This window comes from Chiloscyllium punctatum, chromosome 25 (genome assembly GCF_047496795.1).
Source record: "Chiloscyllium punctatum isolate Juve2018m chromosome 25, sChiPun1.3, whole genome shotgun sequence".
Classification (NCBI taxonomy): Eukaryota; Metazoa; Chordata; class Chondrichthyes; order Orectolobiformes; family Hemiscylliidae; genus Chiloscyllium; species Chiloscyllium punctatum.
Genome location: NC_092763.1, coordinates 63,183,832 through 63,203,891, shown reverse-complemented (window position 1 = coordinate 63,203,891; position 20,060 = coordinate 63,183,832). Strand labels below are relative to the sequence as shown.

The 20,060-nt window shown below is 36.4% G+C and overlaps 1 protein-coding gene across 7 annotated transcripts in view; it reads right to left on the bottom strand.

Moving 5' to 3' along the window:
- Window positions 1–457: 457 nt before the first annotated feature.
- atrx (ATRX chromatin remodeler) overlaps window positions 458–20,060 on the bottom strand; it is a 245,380-nt gene continuing 225,777 nt past the window's right edge. For all 7 annotated transcript variants that reach the window (XM_072595413.1, XM_072595410.1, XM_072595412.1 and 4 more), the window contains 5 exons: window positions 11,254–11,403; window positions 10,055–10,180; window positions 9,154–9,249; window positions 6,908–7,036; window positions 458–4,986 (listed from right to left, as the gene is read on the bottom strand). In XM_072595413.1, the coding sequence (XP_072451514.1) occupies window positions 4,687–4,986; window positions 6,908–7,036; window positions 9,154–9,249; window positions 10,055–10,180; window positions 11,254–11,403 (801 nt within the window). In that variant the 3' untranslated portion in view covers window positions 458–4,686. The remainder of the gene's footprint in view (window positions 4,987–6,907; window positions 7,037–9,153; window positions 9,250–10,054; window positions 10,181–11,253; window positions 11,404–20,060) is intronic.

Here is a 20,060-nt window from a genome sequence, read left to right as displayed (position 1 = left end):
GAGACCCTAGTTGAAATAAGATCACACATATTGTAAGCAATATGTGCGATATTTCAATCTGACCACCAGCAAAGAGCTGACCAGAGGCCAAACAGCAGATCAATGAATGTTTTCACCTAAATACCATGACGTAAGTTTTTCCGGACATACATTGTCCACAACCAACATGTCAAGGCAGAACTACAACAACTTGGAACAGATTGTAAAAACAAACTTCAGATCTTGTTTACCGACTGGAGTGGGTCAAAAATAAAACCAACTTCAGTGATGGCAAAAACAAGTGCAATGCTTAAAAGGTGCTTTATACACTAGCAGGGGCCGAGGAAGATTGTACTGTGACGGCAGATATGAAAAGGCTATTTATATACAGAAGGGGAGAAATGACCTATACTATACATGGGACTAAATTAATGCAATTGCTAGGAAGTATTTGTATTAATAAATAATCTAGGCATAATTTCAATTTTGTCATTTTTATTGAATATTAAATATTAAAATTTAAATGATTTGATACCACTTGCAAAGGTAACAACACAACAGTGTGCGTACTTATTCATCCACTACAATTTCTATCAAAACACACTGCCAGTTTATTTTACACACGATGATCCCTATGGGATGAAATTGTATCAGTTCTACGGTATTTACGGTAGTGAATAAATACAGTTGAAACAATTTCTAAAATATATAGAAAGCAAGCAAGACTGTTACATCTTCAAAGCTGTTAGAATTCAACAGCAAATAATGGTTTTTGGGCTCTCCTTTTGCTAATCAACTAGGGTACGTTTGATACAAAAACATATTACTAAGCAAAGAATGCCTTACATCCAAAATTAAGGACAATACGAGTTAGAAAATATGGTATTTACCATTTTCAGTCTTAATACAAGCTGCAACATATTTATTGGTTAAGCAACAGCAACTATGTAAATCACATCTAACTTTATAAAAATGAACAATTCGAGTGATTTAAATTTTTTTTCAACCACAACCATTATAGTCTCAAAACTATTTCCTGGTCAAATTCAGTGCTAAGTACAGCACTGTAGAATATAAACAAAAAAACCCCCAAAATTTAAAGTGAAACATAGGAGAATTCCAATTGTTGAATATCTCGTCTCAAAATTTTGACTCTGTGCATTGGCCTTATACCACTATTGTGCTACCCATGGCTTCACCTTTTGTTTTAATGAGACCAGCAAACACCTTTGATTTATACTGTTAGAATACCTGCTAAAACAATTGCTGATAATTTTTACACTGCAAGAGGTCTTGAGCAGTACTGTTTGTCACAAAATAATAATTCTAAAAGATAAAACGAAGCAAAGTGAAGGACAGCAATGGCAAATAAAAGCTATAAACTGCTGCAGCCTTGGAGTTTAAAATTCCATCCGCAGCCCTCTGTTGCTACATGGCCCCACCATCATGCCTTTACCTGAAAGACATTCAGAAACTATTTCTCCTGGGTTCTTAAACACATGGAAATCACGTTGCTATCGATTTATATTTTTAATCTTAATGCCTCTACAAGTGCACAATATTATGTTATCTTTTAATTTTGTGACATCCAATTGTAAAATGAATTTAAAACATGTTGACAAGACGTTAAATTCTAATATGAAAATAAGGTGTTATGACACAAATCAACTAAAAACATCATCCCACTGAATGAACAGTGAAGTGTCTGGTACAACAGAACTTATGCACCTTTTAAAGATCTGGACAGAAATTTGGTTGTATTAGACCATTCTTAAAATTATGAGAATGTTTGACAACTCAGCAAATCACTGCTTTGGCACAATCTTAGAAAGGCAGTGGGGAAAAATGACTGACAAGATTTCACAATGGGAAAAATAGAGTCTGTCAACTGAAATTTACTAGAAAGCAAATAACTGTTGAGCAAATGGATTTGTTTTTTAAAAAATGAGCAGTTGACGAAAAGTCTTACCTTTCAATTAGACAAACTTAAATCAAATCAATGGAAATATTTGACAGAACATTACACAACAGCAAAAAGTTAGAAACAGTTAATTTCACTGCACGTTCCAAATAAGATCATCTGAATATAGTCTTACAAGGCCTGAAGACTAGAAAACATTTATATTTCATAAATCACCCCAATATCAAAATAGCCATGAATTGCAAAGATTTTAAAATAAATGTTGAAGCCTAGAGTGCAGAATAGCTTTATTTTTGGTTTACATCAGACTGACAGTATTGGTGAAAAATAAAATGTGGATTAGCACAAAATATGGTTAACACTGTAAATCTATAAATTAAATAAAGTATATAACTACATAATATGAACAGAAACAACCTGACAGGCTTCTAAAATTTATATCATTTGTCCTCTAAGGGTTCTTTAGTCTTTAATCAGAAGTATCCACCACAAACCACAGGAGGAAGCCAAGATTCCCAGGAGGAATTCAATCCATACAGTACTTTTAACAAAATTAAGTAACAATTAGGATTTCACTGCAAGCTGGCAATTTTTTTGGGGTCAAAACTAGAAAACAAAATACTAAATTCTATAAGCAGCAACTCTCAAAAGTAGAATTAATTCTGTGCGATTCTGTTACATGGAAATGCTTCCATTCAAAAGGAGCAGATTTTCAGATATATAATGCAATGACCCTCCATACAATGAAAACCATAACATTCAATAACTTGATCCAATCTTGCCCAAACTGGATGCCCTTGCAGTCTACACAACACCTTTCAGGATACCTATGAATTTCAGGACTTACTTGATTGAAAACCAATTTTTCATTACACTAGTTGCCAGACAGTGCAACTCTGCAGATATTCCATAAAGTGACCTCAAGAACAGAAGTAGATTTGGTTGGCTTCACAGAATCTATTTTCTATCCATATGGACAATAACATAGAACACATTAAACACCTATGTGTTTTAAATGCCTAAGCAGATGCATGTCGTCTAGGTTTATAGACATAAGCTAGGTTCTCTATACATTCGTCTATTAAAATCTACTTCCGACTTAATTGGTGATGACCAAATGGTAAATCTTTCCTTGCAATTAAACTGCACAAATTCTTTAAAAGAAAGTAATTCAAGAACAGCCTAGAAATTAGCTCAGATCATGTAAAGCTGATGAACCATCAGTTTCCAGAACAGATTATTTGAAATTATATTTAAAAAGCTATGAAGTTGAATTTCCAAGCAAGCTGCAAGAGTTGCATGCTGGGTTCCCAACCTATCAGGGCCCAACAGCAGTTACCAATAAATGGTTCAACAACTGAGGTGACGGAACAAATTATTGGTGCAATTGAAATTGCTGAGTAATTCCAGGGGACAACATACATAATTATGCAATCATGTCCATCTGGTAGAATAAAAATGTTGCTGCTCTTGGATTAACAGCCACAATAACTTTAGACCAATGATGAAAAAGCTAGCAATCTTTGCTTAAACTGAGGTTACCCACTGTCTATAAAGATCACAAGGACATTTTTGTGACAAATGCATGGCGAGTTCAAGGATCAATGATGTTTCTGGTGACATCTTTACATCATACCAAATGACAGGTTCTGTCCATTTGGAACATATCCTTGAAACAGTACCTCTATGAGCGCATTTAAACAAGGACTAGAGGAAATATAGAAATTCCTGTCTTGTTACTTGTGGAATTAGAACATCCACATTTTGGATAGAAACCAACTCCAGGAAAGTAAAGAAATTCACAGGACATGGATTAAATCAAATCAACATCTAGGGAAGGCAAATAGCACTCCCATAACAGATCATCACTGGATATATACCTAAAATTGATGAAATAGATAACAAAGAGCTTCTTTGCATCCAATTATTGTCTAGCACATACGAAAAGCAACATTCAGCTCACTTAGAATTGGGCTTATATTAAGAAAAACGATTTGAATGTAATATGGAGGTTGAGAGGAAGAAATACTGTCAGTACATCAATGCATTGCAGAGGGGTTGCAGAGGATGAACCTAACTACTTTTATCAAGACTGAAGGCATAAATCCACACATTTACGAGACTGACCCTCATCACCAGATGACACCAAATAAGTCTTCCAGTCAGCATTTAATGATATTATCCACTAAGTCTACCCTTTACATTTCAGCAGTTCTGAAAATCATTTTCTTTTGGTTCAATAGATGGAGGAACTCAACTACCAAAGATTGTGGAAAAGTACTCATTTGTTAGATTGAGACATAGGAGTTATCACCAAAACAGAAATACATGAAGGTGCAACATCATTTGTTCCTTTATCAACTGGTCTTATATTTGAAGCTCATTAAGTAATGTGGCAAAGATAACATTTGTTAAATTATATTTCAATGGTCGACGAGTCCTGGATTCTCAACTTCTCATCTCCTCAAAATCTTTTTAAAATTTTCACGTACATCAGGATTAAACAAAATAATTGGCAGAACAAAAATCTTGGAAGAAAACATGTTCTCTCCCTACCAGTCACATATTTATTAAGGCTATATACAATGTTTAAAGATTCCGTGGAATCTCCTATGACAATATTACCTCTGATGATCTCAGCACGATTCTATGCACTTAAGTAGTGTCCCAACTGCAAGCTACAGTTATACATTGGTCACTTGAAGCTTTTCTTTTTCAGTTCAGCAATGTGCTTGCTACCGTAGCAAAGGCACAAAACTACATTTCTATAATCTCTTCAGCAATGACTATTTCTTTGAATTTTTTATTCCTTGTTTGAGCTGTGGGGGTCCAGGAGACTGTCCCTTCATCTGCATGGCTGCAGGTGGTGCCCGTTGCAAAGGAGGAGGTCGCATACCAGGTGGAGTTTGTGGATACATTGGTAATCCTCTTAAACCAATGTGTGGATAAGTCATCATTGAACTAGGATTTCTTGAAGACATAAATTGGTTTAAAAGTGGGTTCATTGGAAACGGTTGTTGTGCTGTCATCTGGGTGAACTGCTGCTGCCTTCGGCTCATTAATATTTGTTGCACAGACCTTATCAGCTGTGAAAGAAAAGCAGAAGTGAGAACAGAATATGTATACAGGGTTCAAGCTGACTCTAAACGTGACTCTAAATTCTTTCAGTCACAGCATTTCTCAGATCCCTACGCTAAGAAGTTCTGATCTTACCATTGTCAGAGGAAGGTGTGGAGTAGAAGCTAGATATGCTCTCAGGGGAAGAATAGGTTTAATTGAGAGAGTAGTGTGAGCTACAGAACTCGGTAAGCGTAGATAAAAGTTTACTTCCTAACCTTGTGACCTAGAATACCTAAAAAGATGTCTTCAAAAGTTAGGTTAGTGCGATATAACATCAAAACCTGAATACACTGGCCTGTTCACTTTGACTTGTTCACACATTACAGTACAAAGTAGGTGCTATCCAATTATATTAAAATTAGAATGGCTATAATCCCTAAATATTAACAGCAATGTCCAATTGGCCACACCTATATCAGTTAACACAGTTGCAGAAATCAAAGTAGCTTGCTTATCTCTATCGGTAAAGAACCACTTTAATGGTACTGAACTGTCAAATCACCACTGAAGGAATGCTTGGGAACCATTACATAAAATGTTTGTCCACCCACAAGGATGTACCCAATTTCAACTCAGATCTTCGAAAATAAAGTTGCTTAGACACTGCTAAATGAAATTCTCAAAGATGTTCAGTTTATCCAGATGTTCAATACTCATTTGGATACAAACTGTTCTAGAAGAAGCTATTCAAACAGTGATTCCTATTCCTGTGGCAAGAGGTTGATTTTGCATGTGGTACAGAAATTAAATTTCTGGATGACAGTTCCTGAATTGGAAAGGTGGATATTTCCAAGAAAAGCTAATTTGAGAAGGAAACATCAATTTGTGTAATACGTAAGTAAATAAATTGAGTTAGTGAATTAAATTGTACAATTTTCAGTAAAATGAATTATAGTTATTAAAAAGATTTGACTATTTGATAATACTGATGAAGGGCTTTTGCCCGAAACGTCGATTTTACTGCTCCTCGGATGCTGCCTGAACTGCTGTGCTTTTCCAGCACCACTCTAATCTAGACTCTGGTTTCCAGCATCTGCAGTCATTGTTTTTACCTATTTGATAATGCTGTTTTATAAAAAAAGTAAACATTTGACAATTTCCAGAAGATAATTTATAATCTTAAACAGTAACTTCAGAATTTGTAACCAGTCTTAACACAGGTCTTCATAGGAAATTAATCCCTTGATACAAGTTGTACATTTTAATGACACCATAGTAACTTGTGCAAATGTGCTCTACTAAGAAATGTAATTAATTAAGTGGCCTTGTGGAGCTCCTGAAAATTGTATTTATACCTCAAATCTCTGCTGCATGTCAGCTACATGAAGTTTTACCTATATAGCAACTAAGTGGACCACGTTACCGAAAGTTAGTCATTAATTCAGTTAACATATTTTGCATAAACAACTAGCAACTAGAATAGAAACGTGAAAATTGTATGCATCCTTTCAATCAATATTCAATATAAAAATGTAAAGTCGGTGATAAAGAATAAATATATTCAACAGGATAAGCTTGTTTATCTAATTGTTTCCAATCTAAAGGGTTTCTGTTTTTGAAATTGTGAATTGATATTTTTAAAAAACATTTTCAAACCAACCTTAGTTGAACAATGAAGAATTTTCAATTTTAATGAAGAAATTGGCAAAGGCAGCTGTACTCCAAAAACCACTCTTCTTTACCCAGTTAACTGAATAAAGATAGCAAATGTTTTTGCGATATAGACTTTTGACATCAGTGTTTATTGAAAAAAAAGGGCTACCATGACAAGTCTTTAAAAAAAAAGAGCTGTTCAGCGATGCTGGAATGGGTGGGAATGGAACCCAGGCCTTCCAGGTCAGGGGTAGGGACACCACCACTGTGTCACAGGAGGAGTATAGTTCTTACCATCTGCTGCTTTGAAAGGACATCATTGTACATGGCTTCTCTGCGTTTTATTTCAAGTTCTTGACTGGCCTGTTTGGTCAGTGATACTGCTTGAACTTGTTCCTCAGTCAGGTTGGGATTCTCTTTCCACTAAAGAAAAGAAACAACTGTTAAAATGACTACCAACCTGGAAAACAAGCAAAAAAGACTTGTGGAATTAAAAGTTAATCTCAACCTGGTTGGTTTCTTTACAAGTGGCCAGAAAATTCTGGCTGAAAACAAGTTCCGAAGTAACTTGCAGCTTACATATTTGCAAAGCACATGAACAGAGAACAAATTTATCTGAAACTAGTTCACGTTTTGTCAATAAAATTAGCGAATGCACAGAATTAGTTTTAGTCCTTATTGTTTTCCCAATTTAACAGGTTTTTGGAAATAAAAGTTGCCCAAAATCAATCTGTTCAATCATTTTCTTGATTTCTTGTCAAGTGGAGTGACCACAACTATTCAAAATCATTGTTACAGTTCGCAGATAATTCTGTTAGAAAGTAAACCAATTGCTGCAATGGGAACAAGAATTTAAAATAGACATAATGGAGTTAAGGTTACAATCAGATCAGCCATAATACAAATGGTAGATCAGGCTCAATGAGCAGAATTAGCTGTCTTCGTGTTTGTCCAATGTAGTATTTTGTGCAGTCCTTGCATGGGACTGCAAGCACAGCAGTTCAGGCAGCATCCGAGGACTACATAGGACAAACAGGAAGACAGCTAACAATCTGCATCCATGAACACCAACTAGCCACAAAACGACACAACCAGCTATCCTTAGTAGCCACACACGCAGATGACAAGCAACAAGAGTTCGACTGGGACAACACTACTATTATAGGACAAGCCAAACAGAGAACAGCCAGGGAATTCCTAGAGACATGGCGCTCATCCACAGATTCAATCAATAAGCACATCGACCTGGACCCAATATACCGACCACTGCAACAGACAGCTGGTACTGACAACCGGAAGTGGCAGAGACAAACCGCTACAAATGCCGGAGGAAGCATCACAGAAGCGCTTCACAGGAGGCTCCCAAGCAATGAGGATGCAACTAGACAGGGGACGAAACGTCTGCAACATAAATTCCCAGCTTGGCGAACAGAACCACAACATAATGGAAATCTTCAGACTTGACAGGATGAATTTTTAAACTCTGTTCTTATGCCTACTGATGTGGCTTAAACAGGGTTAATTTGTCACAATTATATATAAAGACAATTCTTTGCATTTTATGCTTTAGTCAAGGTGTTGAGATCATAAGCTATTCTAATAACTTTCAAACCAACAACAACAGAATTGGGTCTAAAGCATAATTAACTAAATAACAAAGCCGTTCAATTTTGGTTTTGATAGCAATGAAAAGACTAAGACAAGCCAGCTTTGTCTCCTTTTCATACAAAGCACTAGGTTAGCATTCTCGGCCAAACCCACACAGTGCCTCCAAATTCCCATGAAGACTTCGAAACCTAGACTAAAAGCATGGCATGAGGAGAGGCAGTAGAGGTGTCCAGCATGACAGAAGTTTCCTACAGTAGGCAAAGAACTAAACCAGAAACAGATTTTTCTGAAGAATTCTTTTGAGGAAAAAGCTTAGTTTGTCTTACAGGTGTGACAAACATTCCATCAAAAAGAGGAACAACTAACTTGCATTCCAATTGAAAGGGTTCTTAAATCGTTACTCTGCAATTTCCTCAATTTACATTTAAAAAATCTAAAAAAAAGATTTTCCATCAGAGATTGAGTGTCTTTCTTACAAGTCCTTCAGTATTCAATGAGTAATAATGATTTTTTTAAAAAACCTACAGGAATTCAGCCAAATATCTTTTATTTTGACCAAAACCATGTGTGAACAATCAGCCTGCTCTAAAATAGCCAGCACAAAAGCCAAGATTAACAGTATTAAAATGGTGAATTATTTTGTTTTTAATTAAACATTTTTATAACCTTTTCTGTGTTTAATGTTCCGAAGCACTTTCAAAAAGCTCCAACATACAGCACTTTTGAGTCTCAGATCAATGCAAAGTTATAAACCACAAAATGATGTAATGTGTTTTATGAAAAAACGGCTTTGATGGTGAGAAACTACGTACTGCTACTAAAAGATCAACTTGATAGCAGCAACAAAATGCAGATATATTTGAACAGTCTACTGCTAATTAAAATAAATTACTCTTTTTTTCCTTCAAGGGTTGCATGCTTAAATGCCTTACCACTTGTGCAATTAGGTCTTCAAGAGCCTCTGCTCTCACTCCTGCTATACTAGTACTGGCTTCAACAACCTTTTCCCTGCCTTGATTGATAAGATCCTTAAGAAAAAAGAAAAATCTCAAATGAAAAGGAGTACAGCACAGATCACATATATACAATATACTTAAATTTTACTTGCAATAACTTAATCATTATACGATCAACAAAATAAGATTGGAGCAATCCTTACAATCATGTCTTGCTCTAAGCGTGAACCAGGAGGACAGACTAATTTGGGCATTTTTTAAATTATTCGCATCAGGAAAATTGAAGTGATTTGTGAATGCTGACCAAAATATATTGCATATAGGAATTCCCTTCCTAACAGGACTGTAGGAGTGCCAATCATCCATCTCACCTTTAAAATTAAATTGTCACAGCCATCATTCATGCAACTTATACTGACCATGTAATTACTATTGAAACACAGTAAACCGGCTGTGTGCAAAATGTCAGCATTACGACTGATCAACACTGTTGAGTTTTTGGAGCAGGGAAGGAAGGAAAATCAAGTCAACCAGGAATCACACACCAAATCACAATATCTATGAATAGATTCAAACATAACTGTGAAGTTACATCTTTTTATATAGAATACTAGTTACCAAAGCAAACTTCAAAAGCAATTTAAGAAACAGCAACATCTCTGGCTTAGTTCTGTAAATGCAGTTAAGTTTATGTACTTTACAACTTGAAACAAGTGCCCTTCCACTGAGAATTAACAAACAGAGGTGTAACGCTACAATATAGTATTATATTGTATTAGAACATATTAATCTCAGAGTGCTTTTAGCCTCAAATAGCCAACCTAATTACTATTAAGGTATTGAGATCACTGGTTAAGATGTAGATCAGATTACCCACCTCCAGCTGTTGATTACTCATCGTGGACAAAGTTGCTATGTTGAACGGAAAATGTGCAGCCTGCAAGCCGAAATTGACAGCAGGGAAATTAATCCCGCTTGCAACGTTAGTCCGCAAGGAGAGACCCTGGGAGGAGATTTTTAAAAAAGTCAGGTTTTTCATTCTAAAACCCTCCAACGGCATGAAAACTTAAAAGTTTCTCTTACAGCCTGACAATATCTTCTTATTCAGATTGTAATAAAGTGAAATTTAAAACCAACTATTCATGAACAACGAAACTTCCTTCACTGTTTTCCTGTTATCTCAGTTGTTGCATTTTAATTATTCAGCTTAAACAGGAATTTAAAGATGGTCATTTCGATCATTTCCCTCTAATTACCTGACCAACTTGATAGAGACTAATTTCTGTTGTGTGCTTAAATCAGAAAGCATGAGGTCATGGCCAGACTGAATAGTATTCCAATATTATTGGCATTCATTGAGCTCTATAGGTATATGTAAGGTTTAGAATATCCTGTGGAGCTGTGAAACAGCAAACAGTTGGAACCCACATTTGAAGTTGCCCAGATTGCTGACAATTTATATCCAAACTTTCTGTACATTTCCTATGACTGCAACGGTATGAAACAATCAAGAATCTGTAGTTTTAAAGAAAACCAAAAACCCTCCCCCCATCACTGCTGTCTGACAGCCTATTTGTGCTACAAAGGTCTTCAAATTCCATTTATTTTAACGAGCTTCATGGTATCTGGATTCCTCCTTTTCTACGTTACTACTCCTTTTAGGTGGGCCTATGAGATTTTATTGAAATGATTTATTGTAACATGATCTGCATAAGTAAGTGCATTCAAGTACAAGTTTACATTTGGTAACAAAATGGTTTCCTCCATACTTTTCAATAAAGTTCCCACAAAAGCCAAGTTCCAATCATTTCAAAATAGAAAGAAAATTAACTGTTCAAGTTTAAAACTTTTGCCAATAGTAACAGTTACATTTTGTTATATGATTTTAAACTTTTTCAAGATTAATTGTGCCAATAAGCTAAATGGTTCTATACATATTAATCCAATTTTTCTATCAATGTTAGGGTGATTTCCCTCTATTCTTAAATTTGCACAGAATTGTTATTTTAGGCCAGATATATTATTCTCTATCGGAATTTAAATGTTTGACATTACATTGCAGTTAATGTTCCTTACTTTCTTTTCTGCTTCATATTCAGCCCATGCTGCTTTTCTGTCCTCCTCACTTAGCTCTTCCTCCTCCTTGTGGTCCAGGAGAGAGTCATGCTCGTGGTAGCCCACAATGAAATCTTTCTGGTTTTGAAGTATCTCTGCTAAAATGTGATCCTATTTTTAAAAAAAATGCAAACATTATAGCCGCGAAAGCAATGCTAGCAATAATTAGAATATTTTGCTTAAAATAAAACTCAATCCTGCACTTTCGGTCAATCTCAAGATCGCTACTAAAACAATAAACTACTAACATCTCATTCATGTTTTAAATTGCTCTTTATGGAAAAAGAAGAGTTCAATTCAATAATTCTGTGATCCTAGCTGAAATCAGTAGATACAGTAAGTAGTTGGCAACATGTATCAGATTTCTGAACTTTTTTTTAAAACCAGTCAGTTGATTCTTGGAGAACTGGAGCATGCTATTATCTATAATTATATTCAACATCTTTCAAATTCAGAAGTTTTTCATGAATTATCCTGAAGATTTAAGACATTGATTAAAATAATTCTAAGAGTTAACACAATAACTTACAACAACACAGGCCAGTCAGCAAGATTCAACAGTCATTTGTTAAGATAATTGTAACCAGTGGATCAGTAACCATCACAAAGTCTGGAAAACAACTCACTGTTTTAAGTCTTTTTTCCAAAAATAAAATCCATGCAGTCAAGACTGGGAGTATCAACTTTGTTCACTCACCCTTTTATGTGGTTCTCTGCCAACACTATCATAAAAGCCAAGGGGACACCAATGTGTTAGCTACATCAACCTTTTCTGTTACATATTCCAAAAATGTCACTGGATTAGTCAAACAATCTGATTTTAACAAATCCGGGCTGACTCTCCTTAATTGACATAAGCCTTTCAATAATTCTTCAAAGATGCATCAAGAATTTAAAGACATAAGTATTAGATATATGTCCATAATCAGAATAACTACCAGTTTTATACTTCTAAAGTACCAGTCACTATTACCTGTCTGCAGTACACTAATTGTCATAAACCGATTTTTGGTGAATGATGTACAGTACCGATAAATCTAAATAAAGATGCATTCTTATAAATTACTTGCAAGATCAGTCTTAGAGAAATGGGGTGTCACAGTGATCAGCACTGCTGCCTCTCAGTGCCAGGGACTTTGCTTCAATTCCAGCCTTGGGCGACTGCCTGTGTGGAGCTTGCACACTCTTCCCGCGTCTGTGGGGCTTCGGATGCTCCAGATTCCTCTCAGTCCAAAGATGTGCAGACTGGTGAACTGGTCATGGTAAGTTGCTCAGTGTCCAAGGATATGTAGGTTAGGTGAGTTAGCCATGGGAAATGCAGAGCTACAGGGATAGGGGTGACAGTCTGTGTGGGATACTCTTTAGAGAGTTGGTGTGGACTTGTTGGGCTGAATGATCTGTTTCCACACTGGAGGGATTTTATTCAATGCAGAATTTAACTGATGGACGTGTCCTAGATGATGCAGAAAACAAAAGACAACCTTTTTAAAAAAGGGTATGGTGTCTTTAATGATGGTTGTTTTCCTACCTTGCAAATGAGAATCTATTTAGTTAGAAACCATTAGCTTGTATGAATAATTTATGTTCAATTCCTGGGACTGTTACTTTTTGTAAACACAAATAAATGTAAGAGTTAATACAATTTTACAAAAACCCAAATTGCGTTCCTTGGTATATACAAGCCATATTAGTAATTCCAAATTAGTAATTCAAACTGGTGCAAATGAAAATTGCACTGAACAACAATTCTGTCCTAAAGGTGGCTGTTTGTGAAACAGGTTCAATGTATGTTCCCCAAAATTTTAAAGTAACTAACTACATGAGTGAGAAGATCACTGAAGTCACACTGTGGAAACATGGATAAGGCATCCAGCTCAAGAAGTGACTTAAATGTTTCATATTTTCAAACAAAACCAACTTCTCACCCATTAGGTGATTCAAATACATTTTTGTTGGGAAAATAAAATCACTTGCTTGTAGGGTTTGTATATGTTATAGGTAAAGCTGTGCTTTTTTTTAAACAAATAAAATGTCAAAAGTACCTTTGCAAACAATGCAAGATTATTGAATACAATGTCTTAGAATGCAATAATTATTATTCAGGCAGTAAAGTGATTGAAATTTGGTGCATATTTCATTCAATGGTCTCTATTTCCTTTTCTTTGTCTAAGCTTTATTGCTCATTTAACAGATGCAAGTGATGAAAAGTGAAAGCCCCTTCAAACAAATATAATTCTTAATTCATTTTGGAACAATAAGACTCTGAAATGCAAATTCTTCACAGCAAGAAAAGGGCTCACTGCTTACAAATCCCTTTCCACAATGCAATAATCAAAGGATGAAAACAATTCAGGTTACTGTAAAAATTATTTTTTTGATTATTTTATTCTTGATTGTGGACTGAATTGGCTAAAAGGATTGTGCTACAATAAGGAACTTAAGGAGGAATTGATCTTCCTCTAAAAAGGAAACTGAAAGACTTGCGAAACAAAAGGAACCCTGTCCATCAAATCTTAAGGACTGGTACCATTGAATGATCTCTCCACCCTCTTTCTCTCCTCTCCTCCCCCCCCCCCCCCCAGTATTTGGGTACAAGTCAAGTGGAAGCAGGTGCAGTCATGTCAGCATGCAACTATGTAACTTATCACATGAAACTACTGACAGACAACAAAGCAACAGACATTTAGTATGGTTAATTTTAATTTCAATGTTCATACAAGTATCCCCCGCTATCCAAAAGTAGAGCGTTCCTTTGAGGCTTTTCATAAGCTGAAAAGCCGCAAAGCGAAGCTGCATTAATTCATATGGAAAAAATGTCACCTTTCTCCGCAAAAGCAAAAATCCTCCTCAGATTTCTTTCAATTAGATTACCTACAGTTTGGAAACAGGCCCTTCGGCCCAACAAGTCCACACCGACCCTCCGAAGAGTAACCCACCCAGTCCCATAATTCTTAATTTTTCTAGGGAAAACAGGTACCAATGTAGGTTTTTTTTGTAAAAGTGGTGTAAAGCGAACTTTCAAAAAGCGAGGGATACCTCTATAATTAAAATCATTAGTTTCTACCTCAAGTTCTTTCAGTTTGAAATTTTTTTTAAAAAATGGGTGTAATTCAACACTCTATAAAATAGTTTCACAAGGCCAGCGATGGATTTAGCAGCAATTATGAAGTTCATACACCACTAAATAAAAACCCCTCAGTTTCATTGCATTGAGAAAGGTGCAGCTTTTTCCAAAGAACCCCCAAATTGAAGTGGCGGGGGCATCTCCTGGAGAAACAGAATCACTGAAGTCAACTTTAACATTATTGTGGGCGGTACTATGGCACAGTGGATAGCACAGCGCCAATTCCCGTCTCGGGCAACTGTGTGTAGTTTACACGTTCTTCCTGTGTCTGTGTGGGTTTCCTCTGGGTGCTCCTGTTTCCTCCCACAGTCCAAAAATGTGCAGGTTAGGTGAATTGGCCATGCTAAATGACCTGTAATGTTAGGTGAAGGGGTAAATGTAGGGGAATTGGTTTGGATGGGTTGCTTTACGGAGGGTTGGTGTGGACTTGTTGGGCTGAAGGGCCTGTTTCCACACTAAGTAATCTAATCATTATTAATCAGAGCATTTGCAGAAACTGATTGTTTCACAGGAATAAGGTGAATGCCAACAATTTCAAGACCACCACAGCATCTGGGTTGATATGCTAATAACAAATTTTCTTGAATTCTGTAAGCCAACCTAGAACACAGGTTGCAAAACTGGAGATCCATACTTCATTCACACAGCGTTTCGATAAACAGTGGACAATTTTTTTTAATCAACAACATAGTCATAGAGTTCTCCAGCGTGGAGACAGGCACCTTGGCCCTCCATACCGACTGGTCCAGTATAAGTGGAGTGATAGCACATTTAGTTCCATTTTGCATAACTGCTCAAAATTTCTGCACGGATCAAGATTTAATTTTTATTTAACTTCCTTGGCTAACATTGCTGCCAAAAAAAAAGTAAACATTACTATGCAAATGAGCATGAAGAGTGCAAAGGAAGTTTTTTTGATAACTCTCCCTCATTTCATTGAGTAGGTTAAGACTGTCTTCTAGTCCAGCCATTCTCAATAGGGGCCATATGGCCCCCTTAGGGGGCCTGGCACATTTGAAGGGGGCCACAGATAGAAAACTGAGAAAAGGGGAGCACCAAGGGTTTATGGGAGCCCTGGTAATTGAAACAATGAAATAACCAAGCAACAAACTTCATTGAACTCAATAGTTTCCCTCCTATTTATAATATCGTTCCAACACGGTTTGAATTGGGCACACCTGGTAAATTAATTGTTTAAGCTCCCCCCACACAGCCTGACTTCAGAGTCAGTCGCAAATCAGACTACACCGGCTCAATGTATTGAATCAAGGATTCTCGCATCCATTATCACCATACATCATTATCCAAAGATCAGCACGTCTTGCTAGGATTTTGTATCCTAACTCATCTGTTCGTTATTTTCTTTGTACAAAAGTACCTCATGACTATTTTTAATATTTTCAGAAATAATCCTACCCATGAGTTCCTTGGCGAAAAAGTGTCAGCAGTATTCAGTGGAATACTTATTGTATGGTTTCATTGCATCTCTGCAAAACCCATCTTTGCCCATGTATTTGAACTGCAAGACTACATTGTCAAATGAAAGCATGAAGCCAAGCAAATTGAAAAAAAATTTGGACACCGCACATCCAGATAAGGAGGATAAACCCTTAGATTTCTTCAAAAACGTTTGAGATAATTTCAAGAGAAGGCCTACAGCAAAACAAATGCTTACTCAAGCATCACAGAAAGTAGAGAAGGGTCTTGTGTTGTATCACACAAAATTAGTAAACTGATGGCTAAAAATTGAAACACTCACAACATTGATGAGTCGCTTATCCTGCCTTCAGTGTCCATAATAATATCTCATGTCATGAATTTGAATGCCAAAGCAGCAAGAGAGAGAGAGAGAGAGAGAGAGAGAGATGGGGCCTTGCAACCCGAGAAGAGCTCCTAGGAGGGTCGTGGCCAAAAAAGGGTTGAGGATCACTGTTCTAGTCCACAGTTAATGGAAACTCACCATGACTACAAAATTTCACTTTTTTATATACAATCACAGAATGTGGCTGTCACCGGTTGAACTCTCTGCATTTTAGCTTGTTCTAGCTTTATTGTTAATCAGAGCAATTGAAGAGATTTTCAGACTTGAAACAATGTGGAAAAATATTTCAAAAGCTGTTTGGAACTCATGTTTTTAAAACAAGAACCAGGACTGATCAAATTGTATTATTGTAAAACTGACTTTCAAAACAGAGCCACTAGCACAAATAATCTCGGACTTCAAGCAATCTAGGCTTTACCACCAACACTTTAGAAAATGGACTGCATTCCCAGATGGAATCCATCTGCCCGAAGGTAATTTAAAAAAAAATCATGTAAAGCTGAGACAAATGCTCTAGGTCATTCTTTTAACTTCCAGAACTGCTACTTTGAAGGGTAATACAACAGAAGACGAAGTCAGAAATGTCAATCAATTGCATTGTAATACATAGCTAATCCACTGCAAGAACGGCTAATCACAGAATCATTATGGTGCACGCGGTGGCCAGTCAGTTAAATTGTTTTTGAGCCAATTCTACTGACTACTGTTTGCTTTCTACCCCATATCCCTGAACATAATTTCTACCCAGATAATCATCCAATGCTGTATTGTAGGCCTCAAACCAGCCTTTACCACATTTCCAGGCAGTGGATTTGATACACTAACTACGGTCTGCAAACAAGTTTATTCCTCATATCTTGCTTTGTTTGCATATCATTTTAGCATAGCTCTGTACTTTTGACAAGAGGAAAATGTGCTTTTTAGTTACAATTTTCAAAGAAAGGTTAAGTAGTTAACAATGTTGACCAACCAGCCAATTGTAAATTTTCTACATTTCTCTGATAAACCTTTCTTAATGCTGATTCTATAGCAAGGGTATTTGCCCTATACAGACGTACCTTTTAATATAATCTTGAGAATTTGTGTGTTGGTTACTTATTTTTTTGAAAGGTTTTTAACAAATAACAGGGTCATTCTGTTCTTCTAGAATATTGGTCAAATACAGTATATGTTAGAGAAAGCAGGGACCCCTGAAATATTCATCTAAGATTGTTATAAACCTATCAAATAGTACTAAAACAGCGTAAACATCAAGGGCTCTTTTTAGAATAATTATGGAGGATTGATTTTAGCTTAGGAAACCCAGAGATGAAGTTTTAGAACAGCTTAAAGTCCTGATTAGGGGTCAGAAGCACAATATCTGTTCTCTCCTGGAAAGGAGTTCTGAACAGCTCTGGAAATAATTTACCTTTGCAGAAATTTTGTTTGTGAAACTTCTGGACCAGAGTTTTTGTCTATAAATCTGCAGATTATTAAAAGACTGAGAAAGTCCAGGCTTTCAGTTTTGTAAGCATGCATGCAGGAAAACTTCACAGTTCACAATAAAGAGCTGGGAAGGATCAGAGAAGTCAAACAAATATTTGAAGTAAAAGGGTAATCTCTCAATATAATTTTCTGTAAAGTGGCGCTAGAAAGTTCCGTAAAAACTGTTTTGCTAGCATTTTAAGATCTTTCTACATTTTAATGTGTATTTAGATAGCTTGTTTTGTATAATTTTTGATCCTTAACAATAAAACAGTAATTTATTGATTAAGAAAATCTACAGCCTTGCACAAGGTGTCATGAATGCTTTTTATGTTTATGAATGACCACATTAAATTAAAAATTCATTTTGCCAAATTAAATTCTGCGATCACACTTGTCCAGTAGTAATATCAGCTGGAATCATAACACGCAGTTAAAATAAATTTCATTTTAATAAAGTCTTGCAGTTTCCTCTTTAACGACAAGATACTTAGTCTGATTTCATGCTAGTCAGAGAAAGCACCTGGGATCTTGTGCATTCCTGTTTCGAATTGACCATTTGGCCTCTCAAGCCTGTTCCATCATTCAATGAGATCATGGTTGATCTGTGGCCTAACTCCATATACCTGCTTTTGGCCAATATCTCTCAATACCTTTGATTAATAAAATGGAGTTCAAATTCACAACTGATTCAGCATCCAGTGCCATTTGTACAGAGTTCCAAATATATATCACCATTTGTACATTTCCCAAAATCTCTCCTGAACAGTCTGACCTAAACTGTCAGGCTCTGACCCTTCGCTCTAGAATCCCCAGCCAGTGGAAATAATTTGTTTGTTCATCTTTATCAACCCTCTTTTCCTGTTAACACCTAGAAGACTTTAATCAGATCACCCCTTAACCTTCTAAATTCTAGAAAAAACAAGCCTAATGTGTATAATCTCTCCTCATAGCTCCTGAAATCCACCGGGTATCAATCTTGTAAGCCGATGCTGCATTTCCTCCAGCGCCAATATATCCTTCCTCAGGTACGATTCCCAGATCTGCTCACTGTATTCCAAATGGGTTCGAACCAGGGTTTCGTATAACTGAAGCATAACTTCTATAGCCTTGTACTCTCGTACACTAGATATTAGTTAATTAGTTAATTCATTAGTTCATTAATTCATTAGTTAATTCAATTATTTTCTGCACCTGTTTGTGACATTTTAAAGATCATGCACCTAAACCACCAATCCCTCAAGTTTCTTTGGACATCCCCTGCATTTAACTTCATACCATTCAGAAAGTGTCCTTTTTTTGTGCAAAATGGATAATCTCACTTTCATACACTGAACTCATTCTGCCATAGTTTTGCCTATTCACAGAGCATAAAATTATAGAGCCACTGATAACGTGTTGTCTAGTGCCATCAGCAACACAGTGGAACTCAGTTTCAATTTCCCTTGTAACTGTAATTTTCTTGAAAAGGTGGGAAGTCAATTCCTGATTTGTGGCGATTTCTGGGATCTTACACCTATCCTTCCCAGTGAAAACTAACAAAATACTTGTTCAACCTGTCTGCCACCTCTTTCTACTCCATCACTAATTCCAAGACTTTTTTTTAAAAGGACCAACAATTATTTTGTTAACCTGTCTTTTTTTTAAAATATCTGAAGAAACTTCTATCTGTTTTGAAATTTTTGGCTAATTTTCTCTTGTACTAATTTTTTTATTTTATGTAACTCTTTGCTGTTTATGTACTCTAGCCTATTTTATGATCTGCCACCTATCTTTGCAATTATATTGATCTTTTTGACATCAATGTGTCTGATAATATCTTTGTCTTTTTAGTTAATTATAAGTGGCAGCATCAGCCTTTGGAATTTTTCTTATTTAGAGTCATAGAGATGTACAGCAGGAAACAGACCCGTCGGTCCAACTCGTCCATGTCGACCAGATATCCCAACACAATCTAGCCCCAACTGCCAGCACCCAGCCCATATCCCTCCAAACCCTTCCTATTCATATACCAATCCAAATGTTGCAATTGTACTAGCCTCCACCACTTCCTCTGGCAGCTCATTCCATACCCGTACCACCCTCTGCGTGAAAAGGTTGCCCCTTAGGTCTCTTTTATACATTTCTCCTCTCACCCTAAACCTATGCCCTCTAGTTCTGGACTCCCTGACCCCAGGGAAAAGACTTTGTCTATTTATCCTATCCATGCTCATGATTTTATAAACCCCTATAAGATCACCCCTCAGCCTCCGACGCTCCAGGGAAAACAGCCCCAGCCTATTCAACCTCTCCTTATAGCTCAAATCCTCCAATGGCAACAGCCTTGTAAATCTTTTCTGAACCCTTTCAAGTTTCACA